Below are 24,146 nucleotides of genomic sequence, written 5' to 3'. Positions count from 1 at the left end.
CTTTCCTCCAGCAACTGCAGAAAGTGTATATCGGATATGAATATGTAGATATGATTTTCACCAAATCTAAATATTAGCATGATGCCTGCACAGTGAAAGCAGGGTATATCTGTTTCATATATGTGAGAAAGTTTCCAAGAACATAATATTCCATATTCTTCCATATTCTTACTAATGCATGTGTATTTCCTTAGATGTTCAAATGAAACTGGCAATGCACCCCTTCATCTTGTGGTAAACTCAGAAATTTACACTCTAAAGACAGGAGCATCTTCTCTGCCTTACAGGGCCCTGCTCTTCAGCTCCGTTTAGTCTGAGCAGCAGCCTGTGAGAGAAAGTGTGGGTTCCCTCTCCCACATGTGGGAGGATTTGGGAGAGGGCAGCGGATTTGCAGGAAGTTGTGGTTTTCCAGAAGCTCCAACAATAATAATAAACGCTGAATGAACTCAAACATGGAGTGAGCAGAGGAAGGAAACTGTGGTGTAATAAAATACAACAAATGAAAGGGGAAAATAAAAATGACCAAAGAATTTGCTTCCCAGCTCAGATGAAATCTTGCTAATTAATATTAATTAATTACAAACGTTTCAGGATCAGAAAACAGCTGCTGTTGTACTGCACTGAATGAATTTATATTATTATTATTAATATTATTAGGTATGGTTCAACTTCAAGTTTGATTTGTTTCCTTTTATTTTACACACACAATTTGTGACTGTAGATTTGTGTGCATCAGTGAGATCCTGCTGGTGAGATTTTCCTTTTTTTTACTAAAGGACACAAAACCTATGATTACCCTTGTTATTAAGTGTAAGGTCTACAAAACAACAAAACCACATAAACCAAGGCAAAAAATTAAGAATAACAAGCCCATCAAGTAAAATCGACAAGCAAGAGCTTTAAATGAACGTATGAACGCATGAACGGTGGTGATTGCCTTTAGAGATTTAATAACTGTAACACTACATTAATATTTAGGGCAATTTATTGGACTAAACACAAATTTAAGATCTGATCACAATGGATTGAACGGTCTTCTAAATAATGGTAATTATACTGAAGTAATGTAAAGTTAGATTTTTATTTATTTTATACCGCTGGTCTTCTGCTTGAACTTTCTTGGGTTTCTGTATATGTGGATATGTGCTTTTCCCCCCCTCATCTTTTCCATCGAGAGCAGACTCGGGTGCAGTTAGTCGGATTTGTCTCCATCGTCATCACGGTGGTTGTCGTTCGCAGCTTCACGGGCACTCTTCTCCTCCTTGGCCAAGTGAGCCTGCGATGCCAGCAGACTGGAGAGGGAGAAGAGGCCCGAGGCAGAGGAGACGGCCGGCAGGGAAGGAGCGGTCAGTCCCAGGGGCAGAGGAGCCATGGGCAGGGCCAGACCCTGTAGCTGAGAGAGCTGGTGGGCCTGGAGTTGCTGCTGTGCACAACAGAGAGAAACACAAACACATACACAGGTTACTGATAAAGCAGTTACACATACACTCTAATTACACCCGATCACTTTATGCATTCTGAATAACAATCAGGATATATGTATATCTACATAAGGTTAAGCCACATGAAAAAAATGCACCCAATGAAAATACACTAAGGACGTATTTAAAACAGAATACAAATCTAATCACTCAAACCACTTCAGGAAGCAGACTAAGATGCATTTGAGCCACATTATATCAGTGCAAATGTATCTGCCAGTTCAAGACACAATCAACAACCAAAAGCACAGTACAAAAACATACTAGTTATAACTGCCACACATTAAGCAATAAAAATAAATAAATAAATAAGAAAGGATGACGGCGAGCAGAGAATGAGGTTAAAATAGTTCGTTTGTTAGAAGTGTTAAGACAGTAAATGCTCTTTGAAGACTTTTTGAAGGTAGCAAGGGACAACCTTGTTCTAGTAGAGGTAGATTTTTCCACCTTTGGGAACTAGGTAGGAGAACAGTCTGGATTGCTTCGTTTGAATGCTTTGTGGGTAACATAAGCCTTTAGGAGCGAGTGTAAGCAGGAGGAAGCCTACTCTGTCATTACTATATATCAAATTGTAAGGGCTTTGAATTTGAAGCAAGCACCAACCGGTAGCCAGTGGAGGTCAATGATCAGTGGGGTGACGTGCCTATTTTGTTGAACCAGCTGTGTTCTGGATCAAAAATCACTAAGGTTAACTGCTGTTGGAGATTGCACATGGACAGTTATCATGTACATGTTCTTAGTATAAAATTCAATGGAACATACACAGTACACAAATACAACACATACACCTGGTCAGAGGATGAACAGACTGCGAATATGCAAAAGGGAACATGACGAGAAAGCCAGAGATGGAAAAAGTCAGAAGAGACACAACAAAAACAAACTCCCTTGCAAGCGCACATTTAAAACACACACCTCCACAAATGTTTTCAGCTGAATAAGGCAGGCAGCTTACCCGAATGATGGAGTTCATCTCTGGCGGAGTGACCTGTTTGGCTCTCTCAATCGCTCCCAAGACCTGCTGCTGATGCTACAAACACAAACACAAAAACAAAACTATATTTATCAGACACCTACACAGCGCAAACTGTGGACATTTTGACAAACAAGCCTTAAGTGTGAACAGCAGAAAGATTAACTCCTGCCTGTAGTGGAGAACAGAAGTGACATTGTAATTCATTATATTTACAAAGAATCTTAGATATATTAGAAAAGGACTGGATTTTCAAAGTGTGATTTAAACAGATGGAATAATCAGTCAGCTATAAACCTATAAAGTTATAAAGTTTTTTACTCCAAGAAGGTGATCTTAAAAAGTTGGCTAATTTTGAGAAATGTCAGCTCATCTGATTCATGTTCTGCAGAAGCAGCTCCGTGTGAGGTCATATGTATATATTACATACACACATCACACGTTTTTTTAAACACTGCCCACATAAGAAGCTTTTTTACTCAGATGTCCCAAAATTTGTGTATTACTTGCACATTATTAAAACACCATCAGATGGTCTGTGTATGTCTGTTGGTGGATTGTTCACAGCTGAGACTAAGCAAAACATAGCTTTCAGAAAGCAACAGGAGCATATCGTCACTGTCCAATGAAAAACACTTATCTCCAAAACTTTACAGGAGAGATAAAAAACCTTCTAAACTTTCAATGGAAGTCAATGTAAAAAGAGTTTATTTCAGGTCATTTTGAAGAGTTTCAAATTATGTTGTAAACTAAAAATCGACAAAAATGGAGATAAGTGTTTTTTATAGGACAGCGACGATATTTGCTTTTCCATTGTAGTAATAGTGTAATTTTGGTTTAACACTGTCAAAAAGAAAAAAAGCCTTTGATTGCAAACCGAATCATAATATTCAATATTATAATCCTTTACTGTGTACTTGACAGTAACACAAGTATAATGGGGGATGGAGTCATATATACCTCTTGGGACAAGTAGGGCAGCACCTGAGCGCAGATAGCATTCAGCCTCTTCACTATCTCGGCCTGTGGAAAGAATAAAACAGTGTTAAAGAATGCCACACATACAGCATAAAAGTTCTATTAAAACAAATGGGGTTTGTAAACACATATACACTTGTTTGCTTGTGTGTGTCTGTAAATAGGGAGGAGTATTTGCATTTTGCTGCTTTTACTGAAGAGAAATGCAAAAAAGCTTCTATAAACAGGTAACTTATAAACCTTGTGTATACTGGACTCATCTACACACAATGTGCATACAGAGTAATATACAAGTTTATCATCACCATGCATATTTCTAAAGATAAATGGTAAATTTATGAGTGAGAGTGCACGCATGCACGCACGTGCACACACACAGGTAAGAGCCACCAAATCTAGGGCAGCTCAGACATATTGAGCATTTTCTGCAAACACTGGAAGAAAACCATCCAGCGAGAAAACATTTGGCTTCAACAATAACCTGACTAAAACACCCCCTCAAGCGCAATACTGGAGGCTCTAGGGGGGATGAAAAGAGGAAGAGAAACAGAACAGAAGGGATAACAGGAAAGAATAGACATACTGAGTTCCATCAAAGCACAAAATCTCTTACCTGTTTGTGCATTTCAATGTTGAGCCCATATGACATCTCGTAGTACTACAAAAGCAATGGACAGAAGAGAAGGCAAGTGTTAGGCTGGCAAAAGGTGGACCATATGGAACAAATATAGCACAATGGGGGTGTATGATACAGGTAAAACAAGCCATGCTTAATTATGATGTTGGATTTCCCAATAATAATGTAAAGTGTGATACATTATATACATAAAACAAAGTACTACATTTCCCAGGCTACATAGTAGTTTAGTGAATGTGAGGTTCACTGTAAAGAGCTTCCTCACTCTGCCTCCAGCCTCATTACGCGATGGAGGCACAGTCTGTGAGTAGCGCCTCTGTTAATGCATGCAGGATATGGAGTTGGAGTTAAAACTTGCATAATATTAAAATATTAATAGTAGAGATGGAATTGAGTTCTGCCATTCCTCTTTTATCAGCTAGATGGCAATATGGACCTCATGTATAGATACAGAAACTTATTGAAGCCAGCCTGGTGCCTTCCCTTCTAAGGGAAGCAGAGTAAAGACATTTACCACCACTAACTGGACATCCCTCTAAAGAGTGCTTTACCAGTACAGTAAATATCAGAACACAGCAGTTAGTCTTTGCAAAACGAAGTACATTTCATTTTGAGAGACAATGCACACAACATTACAGAAGCCTCGCATGATGACGCATTACCAAGTTTGTTTGTTTGAAAAGATTAGCTGAAATTCTTGCTTACATGCTCTTTTACCTGGTCTAGCACCTTTATGATCCATGCAGATATTTAGTATTCAAGATGTACTGAAGATGCCCAAAATATAGTTAGAAAATGGTCTTGCAATATAATATAGTAATAATAAAAAAAAGATGGCCATGATTCAAGACAGTCAACTTTGATGAACTCTTGTAATCGCATGTAATCTTACATTCTTAAACAAATGGAAAAAATGGAGAAAATGCTAATTTCTAGCAATGTTCGAGCATGCCCTTTTCTTCTCCACTAACTGTAAATAAACACTGTATCTTACTGTTTATAGTAGGCACGTTAGCAACTGTGCTAAATGCCAAGTTAGCTCCTTGGCTACAGCTGAACACACAAAACCAACAACTGCCACAAGCTAGCACAGTTCTACACTACACAGACAACAATGTTATTTAGCAACTCTAAAGGTCACAACAGTATTCATTAGGCTGAATGAGCTTTTTAGCATGCTGCTAGTCTTGTTCAGTTTCCAGGAATGGACGCATTTTTGTACAGATCATGAATAGGTCACTATGTATTTACACACAAATGTATGGACACTACTTCCAGTAAGACACCAGGCTGGGTGCAGTCTGTTTGCTGGCTCTGACAGTAGCAGGATGTAATGATATGGTAATATGAGCAGAGCCAGGCAACTGCCAGGTCCAAATGAGATTAACATGGCAAATTGATCAATTAGGAGCACACTAAAAACACAAGCACTCACTCAGGAATCATATTACTGGGCAAGAATGCCTGTGTGTGTGTGTGTGTGTTTGTGTGGGTTTGAATTTATATGTAGAGAAACATAGTACAGACAGTTTAAATATATATATATTAAAAAAAAAAGAAACGTTAGAAAAATTAACAAATGTGCTGTTATTACACATGCCTTATTTGTGCCATTAATATAAAAGCAGAAGTAGTTAAATACACAAATATGCTTTTAGAGACTAGAGATTAAATTTCATACTGTATTTATTCACTTGGCTAGCATATATATATATATATATATATATATATATATATATATATATACACACACAAATGATTGTAGAAAACAAATTAATACATTCAGCTACATTAAATTGCACACATTTTTTACACAAACCTGCACATAAATGCGCACACAACTAATTTTATAGCAAAAAAAACAAACAAACATTAATTTATGACATCTGGTATGCTGGCGGTTTAAAAACAGTGTTTTTTGTACTGAATTTAAATATTTTGACTAGTGAATGAGCTGAACTTTTTTTGTTTTCTTTCATTTGTTTGTTATTTATTTAAAATATATAACTATTTGTATATAACAACTGCAATGACTGAATATGCTTAAGTTACCAAAAGCTTTTTGCTCGCCAAAAGATACCGGTACACTGAATTCAAAGCAATTCAAAGGCATGCACGTTGTACACATCATTAAGGTTTAATTGTTTTAAAATGTGTATTATTATTTATTGTTTTCATAGGCTAAATAAGATAACCTGCTTTTTTCAGACAAAGAGAGCAAGGACCACACTGTCTGCCTTCTGACGGCTGTTTTGGCTGGGGGGCAAAACGTTGATGAATTTAAAACCAGAAAGCGGCTCTTCTATTCCCCCAGGATGCAGCCGTTATGTTGATACACTGCTGTTACTATACACACTCCTATTGATCGCTTATGGGCTGATCAATAAAGCCTGTAGACTCTTTCGACTTCACTTTTAAAACTAATCAATAAAACATTTTAGAGAAGAGAAAAAGAAATGTCTAAGGGTTTCGGGCCAATGAAATAAGAGCTAGACTGAAACAGAACGTGATGGGGGGCTGTACTGTGGGGGATGCACCATAATACTAATATTATACTGAAGGGAGGGGGTTGAGAGAGCAAGAGCTAGCGAGAGAGAGATGAGAATATAAAGACGGAACAAAAAATGGACAGCAGATGTAGAGAGAGGAAAAAAGAAAAATGTGTGCTAAGTGTATGCTGAGCTTTTCCTTTAAAAATCTATGTGAGTGGAAACAATTGTGACTGGCAGCACACAGACAAGCAATTCTAATAGGAATTCCATCCACATTCAATGCAGGAGACCCCACATGTACATTTAGCAGGTCAGTGCAGTGTTCTTTGGCTTTCACAAGACATGGCAAAAGTCATGGGACACAATATTACTCCCATGTCTCTCTTGACTTTTTTGACATGTCAGTGTAAATGCTGCCTCCATGCAAAAAAAAAAAAAAAGTGCAAAAAATGCATCATACAGGGAAAAACAAGACTTGTACCTCATGTGTGTCTAGACAGATATTAGGCCTGACTAATTTTCTTTCAAAGAAAAATATTCATTCAAAATGATGTGCAGACCATGACTTTGCTTAATCCCAATCTTGGAAACTGTCCAAAAATCTTTCTGTATTTATGTTCAGATCAGAAATAAATTCAGGTCAGATTAACTCTCTCACATTCAGAGACACAAACATACCCAGACATATAGAGGTCATGATCGATTCAGACTATTGACGTGCAGACACAGTCAGACCTGGGTTTATATAATGAACATAGCCTATTACTGGTATGTGGAGGGTTGACTGTCCTTATTGAATCATCTGAGGGATTAATACAGTATGTTTAGAATTTTATCAGTTCACTACATAGATGTGATCTGGATGAAAATGTGACTGGGGCTTTGTTTGCATAAGACTCAAGCTGCACTTTTTAAACTGAAAACGTAGTTAAATAACCCAATAAAAGACAGCTTTCAAGTAAGTAGAGCTTTTAGGTATAACCATTTTCGCTAAATTACTATTGAGGTGGCGATTACTTCAAAGCCTCAAGTAACAAATCTGACTCGCCAAAGATTCGGGATTTGATTCATGCTCGAACTCAGCCCTGAGACTGGAGATATGACTCAAACGCATACTCCAAAGATTTGAGACATGACTAACTTTTACACTGTATGTTCAGAACAAAATATGATTATAGAGACCTACACGTCAACTTGGACTGACTCTAGAGACTCAAAGAGTGACGCTGACTTTCACTCCAAACACTCAAGACAAAGATTCCCACTATAGAGGCCTTAACCTCGACTCAAATTCTAACTCCAGAAACCTGAAGTAAGATCCTTGTGCTCCAGGCTTGGAACACAACCTAGACTGGCACATCAGATACGTGAAACGCACCTTGGACTAGCACTCCAGAGACTAGAGGCGCAGTACAGAGACCTGCATCCTTCTATGGGCTCTTACTCCAGAGGTATAATTCTTACCTTGAACCTAGTGCTGGACGATATGGCCAAAATTTATATCACAATATATTCCTTAATTTCGGTCGATACGATATAATTTCGATATCGATATAAATACTTTGAAGGCCTCAGAAAAGCTGCTAAGAATCCCTGCAATGGAAATCTGTACACTACTGTCTGAAATTTTAATTTAAGTCTTTAAAGCCTCCTCTCACAAAAACTGTATAGTACTTTATAAATAAAAATGGTCAGAATAAATCAATGCTCACTTTTATTTGCATGTAGCAAAATAAAAACATGACATCCCTGTCAAACAAACCTATAACCTATATACATATTACCAATATATACTACAAAATACCAACATAAACTACAAAAGTGTTTCAGCCAGAATAAGGAAGATATTGTGTGTAGTGAATCTGCTTAAGGTGGAGGAACGGATGTATTACCGTTGCTGGTCGGCTCCACTCTCCGGCACAATTTGGAGCAAGCTGAAGTCTGAAGTTTATCAGACCTTTGAAAGCCGAACCACTGAATTAGACCTTCCTCCCTCAACTATTTATTCTGTTTAATCATTAGTGGAAGCGTCAGGTGCACTCATAAGCTAACTTCAGCCTCGTCTCATTCTGCTAGGGCTAGGGTCGGTTTTGCTTCATGGCGGGTGGGTTTTAGGTGCGGAGCGGAGCTGAGATCCCCTCGGTTAGGGTTGGTTTCGCTTTATCGCGGGAGGTTTTAGGTGCGGAGCAGAGCGCAGCTGAGATCCGCTCGGTTAAGTTTGGTTTCGCTTTATCGCGGGGATTTTAGGTGCGGAGCGGAGCTGGGATCCGCTCGGTTAGGGTTGGTTTCGCTTTATCGCAGGAGGTTTTAGATGCGGAGCGGAGCTGAGATCCGCTCGGTTAGGGTTGGTTTCGCTTTATCGCGGGGATTTTAGGTGCGGACCGCAGCGGAGCCGACCCAGGTTTAGCCTAGCCTAGGTTTAGCCTAGCCTAGCCTATCTGGCTACGTGCCTGTATGATTGAGTCATCACGCACTGACGTAGCCCGGCTGTATTCAGAGCTGCAGTGAACTGACGCTGCTAAAAAACGCCTGTTTGTAAATAATACATATCGATATGCCACAAAAATGATATCACCGTTATTGAAACATTTCTTATTGCGATAAATACCGATATCGAAATATTGTCCAGGCCTACTTGAACCTCAAGACATTGCTCAAAGTCACTCTCCAGAGATTGAGATACGGCTCAGAGATCCATATTGGACTCTTTCCAGAAAGACTAACTTGCTCCCTGAGACTAGACTTGGACTTTAACTTCAGAGACTTGAGATGAGATTGGACTCTCACTCCAGAATCTCAAGACATATCTCTGACTTGCAATCCAGAAAATTGAGACATGACTCGGCAGCACTGGAGAGACACAACACAAGACATGTCGAAGGCCTTTTTTAACTCAGAACCTCTAGACACAACTTGCACAGTCGGTCGCACTCCAGAACCAAGACATAACACAAGACACTACAGACACTCACCCCTTGAGTCAGACCTGCACTCTATAAAGACTTGAGACACCAGTTCTAACTTTTCCTATAGGTGCGTCTTAAGTCAATAGATTTACCCTGTTTCCCCTTAAGTGCAAATAAATCCATTACCATTTCATCACCATCCGGCAGTATGATAGATTATTAAATATTAAGGATTAGGGTAAACAAATGTTGCAGTATTCCTTCAAGGTTTTCAAAATAAAAAGGTGTTTCCCATTCCAGTGAAGATGTGCTTTGAAAGAGATGACACCTGGGGTAATGTTTTGCACTGCAGCGGTATCTCATGATGTTAATTAAGAGCGCTTAGTCTAGTGTCCGGTCTAAATAAGCCATTCATCTACAGCATGGGTAATTCCTGCAACGGCTGCAGTGAAATCATTCAGATGGATGTTGCAGACTGCTGGTGGCTGATGAGCTTCCAGCACATGCTGAGCTCTTTGGGTGCAATCTGCTGTTCATTCATAAAGGAATTACTCACCATGACGTAGTGCCGCTGCATCTCCGATTTCTCCGTGGCCAGCTTATCACACTCCAGCTTCAGACTTGGCCAAGAAATGGCAGGAACACACACATTCACCCAGACAAATGGAGAGAAAAATGGATAGGGGGAAAACAGCATTAGGAGATTGCTTGCCAAGTCATCACACAAAGTAGCAGAGGGGAAATAAGTGAACATTTTTAAGGAAAAAGGAGAAAATGGGTGAAAATGTTTGAGCATGTGTGTGTGTGTGTGTGTGTGTGTGTGTGTGTGCATGCACAAGTGTTTGTGTGTCACGGTTGAAACAATCTGTGCTAGTGTGTGTGTCAGCTAAAATATTTACATTCCTGGCTGAAATGTTTGGGAAGGGGGTGGTGTTTCCCCGCTCTCACACATGATTGGACACACACGGACACACACGGACACACACACACTTTAGGCTTTCTTTAGGCTGTCATTTCCACTCCACCTAATCCTTCTTCCCAACGGGCCCAACCAAAAAAAAAACAAACAAAAAAAACAAAAACAAGAAGAACTCCAACTACAACATTTCCATCCCCATGCCAACCAGGCTTCACTATATCTGCCCCCTGATTGGCTGCTACTGAACGGTGCTGATTTTGATAGGTGGAGCAGAAGAATTCAGTCTCTGGCTCGGATGCTTCAACAGTTCAAACTGGCCCTTTCCCTCCCTACGGAATCACACATCTTGTCAGAGATCAACACATCAATCAGCTCATCCTTTCTTCCATCTATCTGACCATCTATCAATCCATCCCCACCTCTGCTGCTCCTGTCATCATTTGAGAGCTGGTCTGTCAGGGTTGGGTGGTGTCCAGCCCAAACAGGGCCTTACACACCTTTCATCTCTCTGATCATTTAGCGATCAGGAAGGAAGAGAGAGATAGAGGGATGTAAAAAGAAAGCACATCTTTTTTTGTTTGTCTAAAATGATCCACACTCTGTTTGAGATGCTCAGAGGGCACACACCCACACACACATAATAATACAAAAACAATACATAGTAATTGGTCTTCAATCTATTATGGCAAAAACAAACAAATCGAAAATCTTTTTTTTTTTTCAGTAGAAGACAATAAAAATGATTTTATTCCAAATAATTTTGAAACATTTATACTGGTCCAATCATTATAAGGTTTTAATTGTTAAAAAAAAAATCAACACAGCTTCATTTAGTGCAACACATTGCCTCAACTGCTAATGTGAATATCTGGGGAGCCAGCACATAAAACAGAGGGTGACACTAACAGCTCAGTAATATGAGCAGGACATCTTGTGGCCAGGATCTGAGTTTTGCCACTCATATCAGGGATTCCAACGGCCCTTTTCAGCAGGATAATGCTCCCCCACACACAGCAAGGGATCTCCAGGAATGTCTCCGCCATATACCAAAATGTTTTGACACTCCCGTTCGCCAGATTTTTTGGAAAACTGAGCAATTTTTTTTAAAGCTTCAACATCCCACAAGCAGGATCTATAGGCCAGGCTGAAACATCTATGGGCAAATGTGCCACAAAGTGCCAAACAGAACCTGTATACCTCTATGTCCAGCTGCAGCTCATCTTGTATCCAGGTTAGAGGTGGCCTGACAGGGTACTACAGTCTCCTTTCAGTTCTACAGTTTTCCTTCGACTTCAATATTGTAAATCACTTACATTTGATTACATACATTTAAGTCACATCTATAAATCACAGACAGACATACAGTAATTCAGATATGTGGTGTACCTGTGATACTGCGCTTGGAGGAACTGGAACTCGTCTTTGATGCGATCACAGGAGTCAGATGTGGTGAACTTCAGTGGTTGTGCTGACTGAGACGCAGCCTGAAAAAGATTAAAATACATGTTTAGTTTTCATTCACTCATTTTTTTTAATTAGTTTGAACAAAACCAAAGCTAGCGAGTATAGCACACATCCTACAATAATTTTCTAATTACTGAAAACACAATGCAAACCTTCCTCCAAGCAGAGTAGTAACAGTATAGGAGTTTAAAAAAGCTGATATTCAACTTAAGATGTAAGAGACATGGTGCATCTACGTGACCAAGCATCATGTTCTTCATGAGGAAATGTGTGTGTAGAATATAAATGTGTCGTGCGTTTGCTGCATAGGCCAGTTCTGCAGCCTTCTGAAGTGACAGGTCTGAAGGGTGTGTGTGAGTGGGTGCGTGTGTGGTAAAGCAGTTATCCCCTGCAGTGTTTCTGTTGTGTGGCCCACTGCTACTCCTCTGGGGGCCTATTGTTCCTGAACACACTCATACGCACGCACACACAAAATAAAGGCCTTTCATGGTCAACATCCACTGCACCCTGCAGCAAAAAGCTTGAACACAAACAACCAGGCAGCATTTCACCAGGCACTGCTCAGATGACTACAGTACACACAGGGCAATGCTGGCTATAAGGGTGAAGACAAGTGAACACATCTCCCTGGTTAAAGCCTTTCACAAATGTAAGTATTTTTGCTTGTTAAAACACAGTATAAAATTACAATAGATCCAAGAAAGCATACATAAAAGTGAATAGTAACATGAATGACAAAAGGCTGCTAGAATGTTGCTATGTAGGTTATAAAGGGCTGCTACTGTATTTTAGCTGGTTGCTATGGCAATGAGTGGTTGCAAGGGTCCTATTAGGTGGTTGTGAGGCAGTTTGCTCAGGTGTTGCCAAATGATTACTTTGGTACTCAACATTGATGGATTCAGTAACTACTGAGGTAAGAGTAAAAAATACAGAAATACAGAACAAGAACAACAGTTCTTTTATACATATACATCAATACATATTTAAATGTATTCATATATGTTGTCCATTTAAACTAATTGGTGATAGAAATGTCTATTATAAAAGACAGCAGGTTGAAAAATGTTTACAACAATGCTACTAAAATTCTAACAACTTATAACCTTTATAATATCTGATTCGGAACTGCATTAATTACAAAACAACAAACAGAAATAGAAAAAGAAAGCTGTTCTCTACTCTTTTCAAAAAAGCATGTTTTTATTTTACCCACACACCTACAGAGGTTAGTCAGCCCTGGGGGTGGGAGGCAAGCGAGTGTGTGTGTGTCTCAGGTTGCTAGGGGACTTTGCTGAGGATCTCAGTAATCCCACTCCTGCGCTGCTACCATTAGAAATCAATTAGAGCGCTCTGCTGCAGAAAATCATCAGCCTCACCTGTGACCCACACACACTCCTACTCAAAAGAGGGAAAAGAGGGAGCGGGCAAGCGAGCCTGAGACAGTGCCAGTGAGAGAGAAAAGGGTAAGAGAGCAGAAGAGGAGACAGAATGAGGGACGGAGAAAGAGCTGAAGTGCGCAAGAAAAAAGAAAGAGAGAGTGTGAGATTGTGTGCGCGAGTGAGTGTGTGTGGCGAAGGTTGTACAGAGTACTTCTTTGTGATGCTAATGAAGGGCTTTGGCCTCTGTGACCCAGACATCTGCTGCTGCACTGTGTGTCAAGCACACATACAAGTGTGAGGGCACACACACACACACACACCACTGTGGGGTATTTCCATTGACCATTGTAAAGCTGCAACCATCACATATTTGTAGTTTATAATATTCTATTGAGTACTATTTCGAATACGAATGATTTGCAGTCTGACTAATTTAGATTGATTTTTGTCATTTAAATAACTGTCCGTTCTGTCATGGGGCTGTGGGCTTACATATTAAGTGGTAGAACTGACATTAACAGGCGCAATCCGAACAATTTAGCAGTTAACTGAAGACAATGGGGAGAAAGTATGTCATACAAAGCTCTAGTCGGTGCAATGTGTATGTGTCCCAATACTTTGCTCTATAGTGAACCTGTTAATGAAAGTTAATAATCAAACAGTTCTAACTGTTCTGGACACTAACTAGGGGTGAAACGATTACTTGAGTAAATTGAGTAGCTCGATTTAAAAAAATGATCGATTAATTTTCTGTGCCTCAATGAATCGTTTAAAGCATGGAATTTAGCGCAGACTTTTAATGTGAAAAGGCGCTTAGCGTTACGTCACCCACGCACAGGACGCAGGTGGAGAAGACGGAGTGTGTGGTTAGTTTATTACAATGGAGACAAGTTCTAGACTTAATACAGGCTTTAGGTAATCAGTAAACACAGCGCTGTGGAGAAAAACAAATACATGTTAAAGTAAGGCTGAGCTAAAGTTACTGGAATACTGGAATACACATCCATGTAAGTATTAAAAGTTGAAATAATTTAGCTTAATGTATTAAATTATTAATTATTAAATTCTTATTTGTGGTATTTATGTCTATTTCGTGTTTTATTTATTTCTATTTGTGTTTGCTATGTGGAAATGTATGTTGTGAATTTAAAAATTAAACCAATTGTTCATTATTAAGTGAAATTTCTTTTTTTTATTTGTGTTGTTTAATTGCTTTTTAGGCAAGCAAATATGTTTTATCCGATGACTCAATTCATCGAATCGATTTTCAGTAGAGTACTGGATTACTAAAATAATCGATAGCTGCAGCCCTAACACTAACAAATACTTTCTACTCTCAGGTGTTTTCTCTGTGTATGACATCAGCAAGAAGTGAATGTCTATTTAACCTCAGCTAGAGCAGTAACCATCTAGCTAACCGCAGCTAAAGTAACCATCTAGCTAACCGCAGCTAGATTAATAAACACATTTCACGTTTTCCATCAGGCTGGGTCTATGTGGCTCCAGAAAAACGGTTCAAATGAACCCTCACACTGGAACACATGAATTCTTGCACCTCCAGGTTGGTAATCGCCCTTTTGTTTCCTCCAGTAAGGCCTGTGTGTGTCACAGGGGAGCGGAGGTGGGGGAGGGGAGCACACACACTTTCACAGGAAGACTCAAATCTTTGAGTAATTACTCTTTGTGCTGCGCGTGCGTGTGCGCACACGCTGCTTTGACAGGATGACTGATCTCTGTGCAATTATCGTTTGTGGTGTGCATGTGTGTGTGTGTGTGTGTGTGTTCACTAACACATTAGCAAGAGCGTGGGTATGAAGCAGAGGAGGGAATGCAAACCTGTTAGGATTCAGACCAGCAGCGGTGGTGGAAATTAAAGGAATACCTTCTACTATCTATCTAGCCTAGAGAGCAAAATGAGAAATAAATTGCATTATTTCTTGCATTTGGTATGAAAGGACCTTTAAGACAATTACGTCACCATATCATGAAAATCTGTATTTTACGTGGTATATTACAATAACTGTAACAGTGGTATAGTTCAGTACATGAACGTGACAAACCACAAACTGTTGTTCCTACTGCAGAAGAACATCCAGCACAGTCAAAACAGAGCCGTAAAACAGACCAATTCCAAAACACCAACACTGTTACGTAAAAGATTTGACTCACATCCAGTAACATAAATGCTAACTGAAGTGGTTAAAACTGAAAAGAAAAATGGTAATGCTAATACTGGAGAGCATTAACATCACCTCCAGTTCTGGAAAGAATTGAAACAAACATTTTTCAAGAAAAATAGATCCACTATCAAACCGAGCACAACAGACTCCCTGAAAAGCCCTATCAGGGCATAATTTGTACAGTGCTCTAAGCTCTAAACACAAAAAACATCCAAGCACTCTTACACAGACAAAATATATCCAATAGTTATTGGACACCCTCTCTAATTAATTTGAATTAAAATGAATTCTAATCTTCATTTTCTAAGTCTAAGGTCACTATGCCCAATTTCAGGCATTGGCTTGATGATTATAAATCCTTCCATGATTTGGCTGTGGAGCTATCGAATATTGAATAAAAAGAATGCAAAGAAATCCTTATAGAACTGTCCTGAAATTTAGAGCAAAGATGTCTCTGAATATCAGCAAAATGAGGAAAAATATTTTCTAGTACTGTTGATACTGGCTTTGTTGTTTCTCTTGATATGTTAGATGGTGAGGTATATAAAAATGAATCAAATATTACTACAGGAGTGGGTAAGGAGAAAATATTTTTCCTGGTATTAATTGGTAAAATGTGGACTACTACTCAGACATGGTTTCTGTAATTTTGTTACTAGCTTGCAAGAGGAAAAAACGGAAAGACGAGAGAGAGAGAGGCTTGTGCGTGTCTGAGTGAATGTGTGTGTGTGTGTGTGTGTTTGTTTAGTGTTGATCAGGACCGCAGGGGATTAACCTCGTGTCCTGCTGGGGGTTTTGTAGTGCAGTCGGGGGGGCGGCAGTGTTAATTCAACCAGCCTTAATAATGTCCTCCGGCACTGCCCTCAGCCCTCCCCCATACAACACACATTACACCCACACACCAACGCGCACGCACACACATACACACACAAACCCAGGGGCTGCCTAAGTTCATTACTGTGTGTGTGAGTGCTTGTGCAAGTGTATATATGTTTGGTTGTATGTGGGTATGAAAGTGCAGTGTGCACCAAAACAGCAAGTAACCCCCACCCACCATCACCACTCCTCAGTATGCATGGTTAGTGTACGATAGGGAGGGGAAAGAAAAAGAAGAAGAGAGAACAGAGAAAAAAAAAAAAAAAAGATTTTGGGGGGAGGATACATGTGTCTGGGCTGAGTGCCATAGCCAGCAGATGAAGCATTTCACACACAGCTGGAAAGGTGTTTGTATGTGTGAGTGTGTACACACACAGTGATTGCACATAGTCTGTTCCATCCACATCTTTTCTTTTCCTTCTCCTAGTACCAGCTATGTGCTGCACTGCTTGCTATCAATGGTATAGCTATTTCTGTTTTTTTGCTTTACATTTGCATTACATTAACTTTCAATAGAAGTCAATGGACAACAGATTTAATTTCCAAGTCATTTTCGGAACTTCCTATAGCTCACAATCTAAAGGGCAACAATCAGACTAATATAAAAAATAATTATTTTTGCTATTAACAGGACAGTTACTTTTTAGCAATACATTTATGACATTGCACATGCATTAAATTTATGTACACAGACATGCCACATGTGATGAGACTAGAGATACTAGAGTATTGAGTCACATGTATTTTGCCATATTACACAGGAGACCACTAATTTCAAAAGAAACAATTAATGAGCCGGTGTCCCAACACTACTGCCCATATAATGAATCATATTAACTGCATGTTTGCTCACTCATTTTATATAGTCTTATGCAGTGTTGTGTTGCTCTATGTTGCATCATGGTCCCATGGGAAGGCAATTTCACTCTACTGTGTACCTGTACACAACTGAAACAACAAATAAAGCCTCCTGACGTGACACTGTGGTTCCATGCTTCAGCTGATGTTTGCCCAGCTGTTTTAGTTTGTCATTGTTCTAAGCCCATTCTTAGCTTAAAACAAAAGGCAACAATGGTGTCCTATCCTATTCCGTGTGCTGTCTAGAGAACCAGGGGTTCTACCAGCTGTCCCTTATTTGTTTTAGACTTTCAGACATTTTAGTTTTGTCTGAATCAAAACACCTGATGTGAAAGATGTTGGGAACCACGTTCTAGAACAAAGAACCAAGATTTGATCTGACCATAAGAGAGGTTTTCGGTCAACATCAACTAAACTATGGTTTTGTTTCAATGCAGAAAATATTTTTCAAGGAGGTTTAGTCTGAGTCACCTTCTAGTGCACACACATCAAACAACAGTATGTGCACAAAATATTACACTTGTGAATTCTGCATCTACATTTACTGCAGAACGTGTCCACACAAAGTGATTTTGATTCGGTGCATTACCTGGAAACAACTCGCCAAAGTGACAATATTCAGACTGATTTCAGTCATACTCAAATGTTGCAAGACGCAGCCCACAATGTTGATTAAGACAGGATGTAGCAAAGTTCTTTAGTCCACTCACTATCCTGCACTGTGAAACCGGACAAACAACCGGACCAAATGTATACAATGTAACAAGAACAAGAGCCTTGGTTTAGACTAACTAACTGCAAACTCAAAGCAAAGGAAACCAATGAATAAGGAAACCCTCTAGAATCTGATCTCCTCTGAGAAAAACTCATTTAGATAACTAAGAAACATCACCCATACAAAGCAGCGATGCATTTCCCTCAAACTTCCACATGTAGTCCTTGTGGACTAAGCTCTACATGCTTGGAACAGAGACATGGAAGTTCTGGTTGATATTCTAATTCCACTCTAGAATTAAATGATTGGTTCTTCCACCAATCAAGGCAGCATGGATTTTCCCTGTGGGCATCATACCCATGCTCACCATCACTGCCAGGCAGCTGTTCAGTTCTCACTCCATCTGCGTCCGTCATGCTCACGACAACTAGCATCTGGCTAAGTCTGAAGAGCGAGGATAAGGATGGTTTAAACAGTGGGCTGAAGAAGAGCTGCTTGTGGCAGCAAAACTGTAGCACAACATCAGTAAGTCCTTTCCTTAATCCACCAAGCTGCCTCCTATTTCTCCAAACAACAAGCATAAGGCCAGACAATTGGATTAACAGCACACTAGAGCAATGTGGGCACTGATATGAGTGAACCTGAGCTGGAAAATGTTGCTCCTTAGCAGTGATAGACCAATTCACATTTTTTTCTATTCAGATCTTATTCCAACACACCTGCGGAAACCAATACAATTTCCAACACAAGACCTCTTTTAATTTTTTTCCCTTTCTAATTATTTAAGATTTTTTAAGGTCACATCAAGAGGTAGCTAAAATAGATCACACAGCATGTCTAGGTGTGCAAAAATATGGGCAAATACATTTAAATTAAATGAATTCCAAAGCAATTCATATATAACAGATTATACCCTGGAAATTACTTAAATCAGACTTTTTAGTCTTAAATATGATGCAGATCTGTGGTGGTCATAAATTAGAAACTAAATACATAAATTAGATACAAACTTAGTCCTGTTGGTTAAAAAGGCCAACGTCCTCATAGGATTATCTGTTCCGTCTTCAGGCATTAGTGGAATACAGCCAAGCAGTTATTTCCAGTCAAACAAGACAAGGCTCTGATTTCTATGAATGGGGAGAGACCAAAACTCTCAAATCTGATTACTTATTCAGATACATAAACAATAAAAACTTGAAGCGTTTTGATCAATAATCTGATTACATTTCCGTGTTCTTAAATGAATTTTAGCCAAAGGTACAAGTGAAAAACACTGCAGTTCAGTTTTTTGTTTGTCTGTTTTGGATAACAAATTATTCAAACATCACAACTGGTTAAATGGAATGCTAGGACGTTTGCAGCTACAGCTGCTAAATTAATTTAGTTTTATATTCTTATGTGGCAAACTTTGAGCTTTAGACATGGACCCACTGACTTTCCAAACGTTGGGTCCGATCGCTTGTGTATTATCAGTCAACACATTGAGCAGCCCAGGGCAGGACCAGGCAGGAAACAAGAACACCAAATCCTCTTGAGGAGAAGCCTTTCAACAGCCTGTTTAAGACATAATTTACCCATCAGCCTTAGAAGGCCCTTAGCCAAGCTCAGCAAGATAACCAGACTGAATCCACGTTCTTCCCCTCCTTTCCACAAAATCAACTAACTCCCAGAAGGTCAAGATTCAATTGCGGATCCAGCTGTTAGTCCTAATCCTAGATTGAAGGCGCAATTGAGAATCTGTTGGATAATCCAAGATTGGGGCCAGTTTTTTGTGCTGCCTGTTTCAAAGATTTAGAGCCAAATTGTAGGATTCGGCCTTAAGAGAAGCATTTAAAGTAATGAAAGTTATTATGGCCTTCTGATGGACTCTTCCTGTCATGTCCGGTCTCTGAGAACATCAACACCAAAGACAGACCTTTTCTTTTTATCAATCAAAAGCCAACATGTTTTTAGACTCCATGAACAGAAATGCATTTAAGATTAGGAAAGCAGTTTGTCCAAGCAAATTCAGGATGAATATCTGGTAGTTTTAAAGAAATTAATATTTTTAATGCAAATGGAATCTCACTGTATTTCTTGACGTGGCAATCTTGGATTCAGAAGTGGGTCTAAGCAGTTCACTCAAATTTCACAGGCCCTTCTATTTGTCTTTAGTGAGCTTGTGTTTGTATATGAAGCTCTGTTTGTGTTGCAGCCTTGGGAGCACAACCGGGAACAGTACCAACACAACTAATGGCAGGGGACTCATTAAGAAACACTGCACTGAGGGTTGGGAATCACATTCACGGAAAAGAAACTGAAGCATGGTAGAACAGGCAACCTGGCAACCACACTGGACCTATATGAAGCACTTTAGAGAATCCCATTATTTGTCAAAAACAAACAAACAAAAAAACACAGTGGTAAGCAGACGTAAGTCAGTCTATTCATAGGTAGCTTATTAAAATGCCCCCAAAACCATTACTGTACTTAAGCATATAGAGCTCTGTAAATGCAAGCCAGCAGCAATGTACACAAGGCATAAGCATCATCGTGCCTCTTAGTTTATTGTTATGACGATCCTTTCTGTCAAAACTATATATTCAAATAAAAACATCTGTGTAGGTCCAGACTGCATACAGTGCTTTGGAAATTATCTAACCCTATTTTTCTATATGCAAACTTGGTAGCAAATGATTTTATATATTGCAATTTTAGACAAAGAGACCCTTATCAAATACAAGGAACTAAGTATGAACTGAGATGAGAATTTCTGGTTGAAACTGAAACCAAACTTCCAAATACTGAACAGATACGTAATTAAATTTTGCTGCTTTTGTCACAGTTGCATAATTTAAATGGGCTACATATATTTTGTTCTAAATTTTTACATTTTACATTTAATTGTTTTTTTTCCCCTAAACATTACCATTCAGCATGACATGACAAGAAGGCACAACACTTTGGGTAAAAAATATTTAGTTTTTTCACATTTCACTTCAATCTGGACATGCAAATTGCTTTTCTTTACCATTTTTGGTAAATAATTTGTTGCTTTCCTAAAATACATTCAAAATGTATCATTTAATTCCTCAATTAAGCAAAAAACAAACATGTAAACAATCCATAAACAAAGTAACCATCTCCTAAAATTAGGGATTTGTTTCATTGTCTTTCAAATTGTTGTCCAATGTTTTTCACTGAACCGCTTTCATTCAGATATACTGTTAAGCTTTTGAGAATGAACTGCCCACCACAGCATCTTTCTTAGGTTCCAGACCCTAATTAGGTCAAATGTGTATTGTGTTTGATCAGATTCCTCAACAAAATGGCCTATAAGAATGTACTTTACATTACTTAAACAAAAAGTAAATGTGAAATGTGTGTTCTTTGATTTTCTGCATTTATAACCAGACAGAAATAAATCTTACATTTCTTTTTAATGTTAATCCAAACAGATCTAGTTCCAATCTCTACATTTTATAACTACACATCAGTACACACACCGACAGATTTGTAGGCCTGAATTAAATAGTTTGGATATCAGTGCAGGCCCAGGAGTCCCACATTACACTGTAAGACATACTGCAATCATTACATGCATAGAATAAAAGCAATGTGAATCTATTGCTCATATTGTGTCTATCAAACAACTTATAAATTCAGTCTCAGCCTACTTGTTAATTTTGACTTAGCTAGCTACATTTGTTAACTTATGTATGTATACTTTATTTATCCCGAAAGAAATTTAGGGCTGAGTTTCTTTGATTTTACCAAATTCAAAACTTTTGTAATATAATCAAGAGAAAGATGGATTTTCATAAGCCATCAAACCAAGCTGAACTGCTTGAATTTTTACATTAGTTGTGGCATAACGTTAACTAAAAGCAGTGTGTAAGACTGGTGAAGGAGAACATGCCAAGATGCATGAAAACTGATTACAAACCAGGGTTATTCCACCAAATATTGATTTCTGAACTTATGAACTTGTTTTCTTTGTTTTTGTTGTTTCTTTGTTTTGTTTTCTTCTGCTTCTTTGTTATTTCTCATTTTCTGCAAATAAATGCTCTAAATGACAATATTTATATTTGGAATTTAGGAGACATGTTGTTCGTAGTTTATAGAATAAAACACCAATGTTCATTTTACTCAAACATATACCTATAAATAGCAAAATCAGAGAAACTGACTAAGAAATGAAGGTGGTCTTTTGATTTTTTTCCCAGAGCTGTATGTTTGTTTCATAGTTAGCTTGATTAACTAACTTGCATTGTATCTGGTCTCTGATGAACATGGTAAAACAGCACATGTAAACTAGGTAATCCAGCTAGCTAGTACCTAAAGGCAATGGATGACTAGCTCTAGCACTGCTAGATAATGCTAGCTTAGCTAGGTTTTAGCGATTTTTAACGTTTTATAGCTACACAACACCACTTACCGTGTGCCTGGCTTGTGGAAACATCATGTCAGTTTTCTTGCCTCCTTCCTTCTTAGCAAAGCAAGCGAATTTAGGCTGGAAATCCTCCTCTTTGTTCGCTCTTCTGGAGATGAGATTGGGTGTAAAATGTTGTGTTTTCTCCGGCTTTGCTGGTTCTTTTGAGCTCTGCTTAATTTAGCTAGCTTGCTAACCTATTAGGTTAACAGTCTCCCTGTGAAGGGGGAGGAAACGAAGAGGAAAAAAGCCTCCTCAGTCTGCCTTTAGCTAGCATTAGCAGCGAGATTTGAGATTTGGGATAAATCTGATGCAAGCTGGTGTAGTTTTGTAGTTTTTTTTTTGCCGTGGTTACACAGAGCTAACGCAGAGCAGCCAGTTAGCTAGGCGATCAAGCTAACCTAGCTAGCTTAGCTAACGTTGGCTAAGTTAGCCCGGGAACTCGCTCGCTCTCTCTTGCTCACGCGCACACTCTCTCTGTTCGCCTTGCCTGGTTAGCTAACGCTAGTTAGCTGCATTAGCTTCGCTTTTCTGAAGCCAAAAAGGTCAAACAAGACTAAAAAGACAGTAGGCAGGTTGGAAATGATATTTCTAAGGCAAAAACGAAGTAGAGGATGAGTGTTGTTGTGCTAGTTTGACTGTAGAGCCGAGCAATCCAGATATATCCAACAGTTGAAGAGAAGGTAACGTTAGGCTAGCAGGTAAGTTCGCAGCTAGAAACAAAAACGACCGTTACGGAGACCAAAATTCAAATCGCCGGCGTTCAAAATCAGCCCTAGCCGCTTTAAAAGTTCACTGTCTCGGCTTCTTTCTGGCGTACGGTCCGTGTCTGTCAGTCGTCCCCGCTGTCAGTGTGATCTCCTGAGGTTTAGAAGAAATCGCAGGAACCCAGCATTATCTTCTGCCCTGAGGGGTGTGGGGTTAAGGCGGTTCTCCTCACAAGGCCCATGCCCATGTTATTAGACGGCAAGTGTGGGAGATTAGCTATAGCTAGGCTGCTAGCTGGAGTTAGCTTAGCTTTAGAGTCTGTCAGAAGCGCCTCCGCTCGACGAGATCCAGCTAGTAGTAGTAGTAGGTGTGTGTGGAACTGGGCTTGCTTTTGTTCCTCACACACACACATTTACACACACACATAGACACACAAGGCCCATTAGGAGCACACCCAGGGGAGCACAAACACAGCGAGGCGAGCATTCACATGCAAATCACGAGGTAAAACCATTTTGCGTGTGGCAAAATAATCTCCCCCAGAGGTTACTCCATTAATTATTAAACACTATCAGATGGGCCATACCAGTCTTTTGTTTTAAAACAATAGCCCTGGACAACATCGTCCATTATTAAACAAGAAATCAGAGCGTCGTCCGATTGTAAAGCTTATTTTGGCCTAATAATGTGTATTTCACACATAAATGGCTGATTGTGTAAGAAAAGAAGGGTTTCAGAAACTGCACGGGTTTCCCATTTTCTTTGTGCTTAGGAGGTCTGCCTGATGGTTTACGCTCTGATATAGTATCTAGCTGCAGTGTCGAGCTGCCCCCCTCTGGTGAATACCTGACTTTCTGTCTAAAGAGTTATGTGTAGAAGTATGATTTAAAGCTTTTTGAAACGTGACTTTTATCTTGATTCTTAAAAAGAATCGTTTGGATTTTTAAATTTGTACACATTTTATTCTGGCAAAAAAACTAAGCTAGTTAAAGAAAATGAAGAAGAGATTCTGAAAGGAGACAAAAACAAAAGTAGTATCATTAGTCCTAGACAAAGGCAACTCCTCCCTCAGCTTAAATTTGAAAAATTTGGTAAAGTTTGGGAGGGGCACTGGGTGATGTATGGGTTTAGGTTTTGGCTGAGCTGCAGCAGCAGTGTGCCTCTGATAG

General features: G+C 39.2%; 1 protein-coding gene across 2 annotated transcripts; it reads right to left on the bottom strand.

The window, feature by feature from the left end:
* Positions 1–967: 967 nt before the first annotated feature.
* chico lies at positions 968–23,557 on the bottom strand. 2 transcript variants are annotated; one of them, XM_049478830.1, is made up of 7 exons: positions 22,276–23,557; positions 11,773–11,870; positions 10,024–10,087; positions 4,046–4,090; positions 3,415–3,477; positions 2,437–2,511; positions 968–1,423 (listed from the first exon to the last, which is right to left on the bottom strand). In XM_049478830.1, the coding sequence occupies exons 1-7, from the start codon at positions 22,300–22,302 to the stop codon at positions 1,193–1,195; spliced, it is 603 nt and encodes a 200-aa protein (XP_049334787.1). In that variant the 5' UTR covers positions 22,303–23,557; the 3' UTR covers positions 968–1,192. The 2 variants fall into 2 exon arrangements, with proteins under 2 accessions (XP_049334787.1, XP_049334788.1); XM_049478831.1 differs by having other exon boundaries at positions 968–1,420; positions 22,276–23,553.
* Positions 23,558–24,146: the final 589 nt, after the last annotated feature.

This window comes from Astyanax mexicanus, chromosome 4 (genome assembly GCF_023375975.1).
Source record: "Astyanax mexicanus isolate ESR-SI-001 chromosome 4, AstMex3_surface, whole genome shotgun sequence".
NCBI classification, from domain to species: Eukaryota; Metazoa; Chordata; class Actinopteri; order Characiformes; family Acestrorhamphidae; genus Astyanax; species Astyanax mexicanus.
The sequence above is the reverse complement of the archived record's forward strand: the minus strand, read 5'-3'. Positions and strand labels throughout refer to the sequence as shown.

Coding starts and splice junctions, on each gene's coding strand:
- chico (XM_049478830.1), bottom strand. CDS start 22,302: ATGATGTTTCCACAAGCCAGGCACACG. Junction 4,091..10,023: donor TGCAGCGGCACTACGTCATG/GTGAGTAATTCC, acceptor TTGCTTTTGTAG/TACTACGAGATGTCATATGG. Junction 3,478..4,045: donor ACATTGAAATGCACAAACAG/GTAAGAGATTTT, acceptor TTCTTTCCACAG/GCCGAGATAGTGAAGAGGCT.